Source organism: Verticillium alfalfae, genomic scaffold (assembly GCF_000150825.1).
Source record: "Verticillium alfalfae VaMs.102 supercont1.6 genomic scaffold, whole genome shotgun sequence".
NCBI classification, from domain to species: domain Eukaryota; kingdom Fungi; phylum Ascomycota; class Sordariomycetes; order Glomerellales; family Plectosphaerellaceae; genus Verticillium; species Verticillium alfalfae.
The window spans coordinates 104,495-112,160 of record NW_003315033.1 but is presented as its reverse complement, the minus strand read 5'-3'; the positions used below and the strand labels follow the sequence as shown (position 1 = coordinate 112,160).

Here is a 7,666-nt window from a genome sequence, read left to right as displayed (position 1 = left end):
CCCCTATGCCGCTGGTTCTTTGCCGGCGCCTCCGTGGGCTACGACGATCGGTACGACAGGAGATAAAGACCCTGATGCCCAGAAAAGTCCACACTGGCTTCGGCCTCTGACACTTTCTCTTCTGTTCACAAACTGCAACCCATTGCCGCACCAACTGCACGTAGGGGTGGCGAATGGTCGGGCAAACACGGACACCTGAGCACAATGCAACTGGTCTGACCAACTTGACAAAAACAGTTGGTCTCTCGGTGCAGAGCTGGCCGCGATGACGAAATTTACGAATATAATGATGCTCATGAGCTACATTTGGGAAGACAGCATGGCGTTTAAGAGGTGGATATGTCTTACGCTCGGCCTAAAAAAACGAGTCGAGCTGCATGTTGGCTGGCACTTGGAGACATTCATGATGGCTTTTCTTCTCCCATGCATGCCGCGTGGCATTTCCACTCTCGACCCTCGCAGGCCAGATAGACTCAAGAGGCGCTTCCCTGACTCCTTTCCCCGCTCTGCTGCCGCAATCGACACATCTTCTTTCTACATGCTGGGAGCATTTCGCTGATATTCATTGACTGTGATAGACCAACGCCGCTACTAATCGGATGACCACCACGCATCCTGCATAAGGGGGGATCACTAGCATGGGCAAAGATCAGGCCGTGGCGGCAGGTGCGTGCGTAACTACCCGACACGCAGCCTACCAGCCAACATGGTGTTACCCCTTGCGACATGCATCGCGCATGAGCCCAGCCAAGACTGCCAGTCAGCCAGTCAGCCAGTCGAGCACGTTCCTGGAGGCTAATAGCGCGACGACATGCACAGCATGCGCATCTACGAAAACTGTGGCAAGGGCGCGGCAACATGGCATCTAGGCAGGGTCAGGACCGGGGATGACGGGTCTGTGGGGGTCTGTGGGGTCGAAACGGCAATACCGGTAAAGAACACGCCCTCCGTGCCAGTCATTGGGAGGTTTCTGGGACCAGTCGACGTCTCTCAGGACCTCCGGAGGACGCCAAGAAGCGGGTGCCAGGAGGCGTGTAACGCCTGCGGGAGACCCCTGACCTTTGCCAGAGCGGTGAGGTGGATAGAGTTAGAGCAAACAGGCATGCAGGAAGTGGGATGATGATCGATCTAGTTGGAGGCGATCGGGAACCTGCGAGGTGGTGGGTTTGTGTCCGTTGAAATCGTAATCTCAACCATGTGGACAGTTGGTGTGGAACACTGGCGGTCTCTTTTCCTTTTTCCCCCTCGCTTTCGGAAACGTGCGGGGGCTTTTTCATGGACGTTCAAGGTAGCAACGAGGATGGTTGCGTCGGGTACGCTACATAATATGCATCGGATATATACGTGATGACCAACGAAGGACGTGTGAGAAAGTTCCTGCTGCTATAGAAGCTCCAGGTTGAGGCGGTGAGGAGCCATCAGCGAAACCAAGAAGCCCGGGAGGGAGCGATGGAGCCTGCCCGTCACATTTGCCCCACCACCTCTATGTGGCCATTTACCAGAGACCAAAGCATTTGTAACGGCTAGAATGATACTGCCATGTGGGATACGTAGCTTTGGAGCGGACGGACGTGATGCACAAGGATGGGGCCTGCTGCGGGCAAGTAACTCAAGATAAGACCCGACCCAACCAACAAAGTGCGTGGAACGAATAAAGAGCCGTATGATCCGCCTTACATACGACTGGAGGGGGCAGGGAGAGCTCACCGAAGTGCCCTTCATAAGATGTCGTATAGTAAGGATCGAAGTTCCGTCTTCGAAAGGCTTTGTGTGACAATGGTAGTGCTCGTCAAGAAGCTGATGTCCTGACAAGTCTTTGGTTCAGTCTATGCAGACTATGAGAATTGCCCAGCCCAGCCTGGATGTTTCGCTTTCGAGACAATAAAGCTGGAGGCTGCTTGAGATTGATTCTTCTTCCATCTGCCACGTCATCAGACATGCCTTCTGTCGGGCGGCATGGCGCGAGGAGACGCCCAAGAACCCAACTAGATGAGCACGTCCAAAACGTCGACAACGAGCGACGAGTTGAGTTATTTCCACGGGATCGACTTTAGCTACAGCTGAAAACATAGAACGAATCGACCACGACAACGTGTTAGTATAGTCCGTATCGGTCCATGGTGAGGGCATCACGAGCCAGTCATCTAGCAAGTTCGAGTGGGAAGTGTTACAACATTCAATTTGAGTACAATAAGGGACCGCAAGAGCCAATACGCTCACGCGGCATCGCCGCCGCCCTGCTGCTTCCATGCCTGCGCCATGGCCAGCAGGTTCGAGAGGCTCTGGGACTGCTGGTCATCGGCCGGGAACACGTAGTCGATGTACTCTTCGTGCGTGTCGTCTTCCAGCAGACGCCTCTTCTTGACGCGGCGCGGCATCTGCTTCTGCACCTTCTCAACGTCCTCCGCCGAGCCGTGCGCCTTTTCAAACGACAGCCACGCGTTCAGCAGCGTCACCGTCTCCTCCTTAAGATCCTGCTCACGCATGCCCTTGTGGCCGCGCTCGAAGACCTTGCGCGCCCGCGCCTTGGCCTCCTCGCTGACTGGCTGCTCCTCGTTCTCGTCGTCGGCCTCGTCCTCTTCCGAGGCGCCGAGCTCAAAGTGGGCATAGCTGATCCAGACCTTGACGTGATCTGTCTTCTCGAGAAGCCGCTCGTACAGCTCTCGCGCGCGCTCGTACTCGCCCTCCTCCTCCTCAAAGTCGATGTATGCCTTCCAGAGCAGCTCGGGCATGTCGAGGACCGGCTGGCCGACGGCGAGCTCAAAGATGGCTCGCGTGCGGTCGAGATCGTCCAGGCCACGCTCCAGCTCGGCAAACTTGACCCATGTCTGCGAGTTGGCCGGGTTGTACTGTAGGAATCGCTCGTACAGGGTCCTACATCTGACAAACTCGAAGAGTTTGAGCTCCAGCTCAATGTAGCCGCGGAACAGCTTGTCCTTGGGGCACATGCCGATGGCTTGTCCCAGCGTCTTGCGCGCCGTTGTGAGCTCGCCTTGGCGGATCTCGAACTGCGCCTTCAAGAGCCAGATCTTGGCAAAGGTGTACTTTTTGTGCGGAATCAGATCGAGGCAGACCTTGTAGATTTGCCGCGCCCTCTCAATATCCTTGGCCTCGAGCTCCTCCCAGATGGCGTAGTAGACCCACAGGTAGATGTATCGCCTCCAGAATCGTTTCTCCTGTGCTGGTGGAACCTGCGCAACCGCCCTCTCGTAGACGTCCCTGATGCGATCCACGTCTCCCGATGTCTCCTCGAGCCGCGTGTAGTCGAACCAGATGTCGTAGTTTTTGGGATTCTCCTTGACCTGGTTTTCGTAGTGTACCCGCCGTTTCGACAGCACAACGTCCTCGACGCCAGACTCGTCGCCAAACTGCTTTTCAAAAGTTGTGTAGGCCTTGTGCAGCGCCATGGACCGGGACCTCGGCAGCTTGTCGAGGGCAATCTTGTAGATGAGCCTCGACCTCTCGTACTCCTTGAGTTTGGCCTCGTAGCGGGCGTACGCGATGAAGAGCTTCTCGTCCGCAAACTCGTCCAGCTCCTGAATGGCCATGTTGAAAACCTCCCGGACCATGTCGCTCGTCCCGTACTCCTCCTCAAACTTTGCCCACTTGATCCAGTTTCGAGGCTCGGGGTGAACGGTGATGAACCTCCTGAAGACGTCGCGTGCCCGGTCAAACTCGCCGTAGCGCTTCTCCAGCTTGATGTACGCGCTCCACGCAGCCTCATCGGGGTGCCACTGCATCCAGCGATCGAACACCTGCCGCGTGCCCGGCACGTTTCCAAGCATCTCCTCCATGTACACGTACTTGTACCACATCTTGTCGACGCGGGGCAGGCGCGCGACGGCGCGATCGAGCAGGTTGCGCGCATGGTTGATGTTGCGCGTCTTCATCTCGGCCTCGATATACCTGTGCCATAGCGACACCGAATTGGGGTGCACATCGAGCGCGCGCTCAAAGATGGACCGGGCACGCGCCAGCTCCTTGTTCTGGATCTCCCAGTCGGCATAGCGCAGCCAGTTGTTGAGCTGGACGCGGTTCCGTCGCACGTAGTCCTCAAACTCGCGCCGCTTGCGCCCCTGATGCTCGTGGAGCTCCTCAAGATCGGAGAAGCGCTGCGTCGGCGCCTGGAGCGCGACCTCCTGACGGTCGACGGCCTCGCGCAGGAGCTGCTCTGCCGAGATCTGGATGGGGGCCGCGGCCTTGTTCTTGACCTTCGGGGGGCCCCTTGCCGACTCCATGGTTGGCGGACGTGCTTGGACCGTGGTGTCACTTCTTGGGAGACAAGTGCGGGCACGCAGAAATGTTGGAAAAGGGCGATGTATTCGTGACGCAGGCCTGGGTTACGATTTTGGCGGTTCGTGTATTGCAAACGCAAGGCTGCAAAAGCTCGCCGGATCCCTGCCCATCACGACACAGCCATCGAATTCATGCGGGTTTCTTATCTTATCGATTTACCAGCCACACTTACTGGCAGTGCATGAGCCACTTGCGTAACAACCTCCCTCAGCCTTGCAAGAACTTTGACAGTTGCCTGGCCTTCAACGAACTACTCTTCGACGACCATCCCATCACACCTGCACCTCACACTTTGTGTGGTTCCTGCCCATCCGGCACGCGAAACGCCATCATCGGCACACTCAAGACTAGGTCGCCATCATGTCGACACTTGCAGATGAGCTCCTGCAAGATTTCGAGGACTCGGGCTCCGAAAACGAAAACGAAGAGAGACAGGATGACGAGCTTGGCGTTGCGCCGAGCGCCAGTGGTGGCCTACTCGGCAATGGCAACGGCCTGAACGACATGGACGTCGACAACGCAGACGGCGCCGAAGACGATGACGAGGAAATGAACGGTATCCCTCGGAGCGCGTCCGACGCGGTCGAGGATGCCGAGGACGCCAAAGCCAAAGTCGAGAAGATGCAACTCGGCGCCGTAGACGACGTCCGCAGCGTCGCCAGTCTGATGCAGACCCTTGAGCCAGTGTTAGAGGTAAGCCACCCCGCCCGTCCCTCCACCGAAGAATACACTGTCATGTTACAGTATTTACATTCTGGAAGACATAGCCCTGACGACTTTTGGTCCCCTTGACGCAGAAAATCGCCCAGTACCAGTCGCAACCAGCGGCGTCGCGCGTGATCGGCAACATCGAAGACCATCCCGAATATCACCTTTTGACGCAGTCGAACAGTCTTTCTACGCTCATCGACGGCGAGATCATCCTCGTGCACAAATACATTCGCGATCACTACTCCATCCGGTTCCCGGAACTCGAAACGCTCATCACAAACCCGGTGGAATATGCCAAGGTCGTGTCGATCCTCGGCAACGGCCCTCTGGACTCGGAGAACATCAAGGCGTTGCAGACGTCGACAGACAACCCTCTCAAAAGCACGCTCAAGTCTGTGCTTGACGGACCCTCGCTGATGATTGTCACCGTCGAGGCTACCCGAGCAAGGGTCGCGACATGTCGGTGGACGAACTCGCGAGGGGTTTTCCGGAGCGGCCGCGATGGTTCTATCGTTGGAGAGGGCAAAAGAAGACCCTCACGGACTACGTACAATCTAGGATGAATCTTTTCGCGCCCAACCTGACGGTCCTCATCGGCTCGCTGACGGCGGCGCAACTGCTGAACGCTGCCGGTGGACTCACGGGCCTTTCGAAGACGCCGGCCTGCAACATTGCGGCGTGGGGGTCCAAAAAGGGGGCCGGCGCCGCCGGCATGGCCACCAATATCGGAATCCGGCAGCAGGGGTTCCTGTACCACTCCTCCATCGTGCAGGGGATCCCCAACGACCTGAAAAAGCAGGCGATGCGCATCGTCTCCGCCAAGCTCGTCCTCGCCGCACGGGTCGACCGCATCCACTCGAGCCCGGACGGCGCGACCGGCGAGGAGCTCAAGTCGGCGTGCCTCGAGCGGCTCGAGAAGTTGACGGAGCCTCCGCCTAACAAGGGCGCCCGCGCGCTTCCGGCGCCCGACGAAAAGCTCTCGCGCAAGCGCGGTGGCAGACGCGCGCGCAAGGCCAAGGAGGCGACGGCCATGACGGAGCTCCGCAAGGCGCAGAACCGAATGGCGTTTGGCAAAGAGGAGAGAGAGGTCGGCTACGGCACGGGCGAGGGCACGGTGGGCATGGGCATGATCGGGCAGGGCAGCGAGGGCAAGATCAGGAACCTGCAGGTCGACCAGCGCACGCGGGCCAAGCTCAGCGCCAAAAACAAGGGCTGGGGCGCTGCCTCGTCGCTGGGCGGCGCGGCCTCGTCCTTCCGTGGGTTCGGCCAGGCGGGCGCCTCGAGCATGGACCTCCGTGGCAAGGGTCTCCGCACGTCAGGCGTGGGCTCGTCACTGGGTGGCACCGGCACGGGTGTGGCATCGTCGCTGGCGTTCACGCCGGTGCAGGGCCTTGAACTCGTCGATCCCAAGATGCAGGCTGAGCTCAGCAGGAAGCGCAAGGCGGAAGAGGACCGATGGTTCAAGGGGGGCACCTTCACCCAGGTCGGCGGCGCGGATACCAGCGCTGGTGGCGGCTTCAAGAAGCCGGGACAGCCTCCCAGCAAAAAGGCGAAGACAGGCGCTGGCATGATGGCTCCCCCTCCACGCAAAACTTAGCAAAACTTACTGAGCTACACCTGCCACATGGGAGGTTCGGATGCGGAGATGCTAGCTATAGTGAGCAAGCGGACGAGAGGTACACCTATGGAAGACTTGCTTATTGGCCGCCACCAGAGGACAACATCTATGGCGAGGGCTTGGCTGGGCCTTTGGGAGCTTGCTTAGTAGGATGGAATGCGGAGGGCGGGGGGGAGGGAGACAAGCGCGGCGTTCATTACGGAGGGTATTGGTCTTATCTTTGTTCCATATGCTTTGCTTTTTTACCCCAGGGAACGACAGGACAGGCAAGTCCCACGTCGTTGTGTCACAGTCTCGCGTCCCAGGCTTCCTTTGAGAAGTTCTGGTGTAGAGGCAGAGAAGGTCGAGAGACTTGGACCCCAGAATTGTACGTGGTCTAGCGTGCGACAATGCATCTGTACAAAGAACCACCTCGCATCCATGAAGCCCACCCAAAAGCCTCCGCGTCTGGTAATGGTGAGATCACGAATTATGACAGCGCTCATTGGTTGATGTTGACAAGCTCATACTCGCGCCTTCTGCTTTGTTGGACCCTTCACGCGCCAACGACGGGGAACAGTATCTGGAGGTTCCGAGCCTCTCGCCCATGCTATTGCCGCAGGGTCCCGCCCAGTGGACTTGGCCAGTTCAGAAAAGGAAAGGATGGTTGGGTGGGCGGAAAGGAGGGGGAGAGGCGGCGGATGCACTTTGTTGTCAGCGGCGGGGTTTTTGGGCGAAAACTCAATTCCGTTGATGGTTGCAGCTGAAGGCAAGAAGGGGGTGCCGACTGGGGCACGCACTTGTGTGGCACTAGTCGTTGGCGAAAGCCGTGCTGGGCCTGGTCATCGGTTGGAAGTGTTCGGGTCCCTAAAACTCTATTGACGACGCCATCAGGTGTAGTTATTGTGGTCACTTCTGGAAGCTGGTGCTGGTACTCGAACGTCTTTCCTGTTGACTCCGACGACTCGGACAACAAGGCCTGTGCTGGCTCACTGGGGCGGCCACAGAAACAGGCTGGGCGAACACGGCGTCGTGTGTGATGCCGCCCATGCTTGTGGCATC

The 7,666-nt window shown here is 58.2% G+C and overlaps 3 protein-coding genes across 3 annotated transcripts in view; 2 read left to right on the top strand and 1 right to left on the bottom strand.

Annotated features, from left to right (window-relative positions):
• Positions 1-269, top strand: part of VDBG_05118 (conserved hypothetical protein) — a gene marked incomplete at both ends in the record, with an annotated part of 2,452 nt that extends 2,183 nt beyond the window's left edge. Inside the window, one exon of the mRNA XM_003003959.1 lies at positions 238-269. Within this exon, the coding sequence (XP_003004005.1) occupies positions 238-269 (32 nt within the window). The remainder of the gene's footprint in view (positions 1-237) is intronic.
• A 1,947-nt stretch (positions 270-2,216) lies between these two features.
• Positions 2,217-4,238, bottom strand: VDBG_05117 (pre-mRNA-splicing factor clf1; the record flags this gene model as incomplete). Its single annotated transcript, XM_003003958.1, has 1 exon — positions 2,217-4,238. One exon carries the CDS (start codon positions 4,236-4,238, stop codon positions 2,217-2,219), a length of 2,022 nt encoding a protein of 673 aa, XP_003004004.1.
• Positions 4,239-4,656: 418 nt separating this feature from the next.
• Positions 4,657-6,604, top strand: VDBG_05116 (pre-mRNA-processing factor 31; the record flags this gene model as incomplete). The annotated part of the gene is made up of 3 exons (XM_003003957.1): positions 4,657-4,989; positions 5,094-5,470; positions 5,566-6,604. 3 exons carry the CDS (start codon positions 4,657-4,659, stop codon positions 6,602-6,604), a joined length of 1,749 nt encoding a protein of 582 aa, XP_003004003.1.
• Between the last annotated feature and the right edge of the window lie 1,062 nt (positions 6,605-7,666).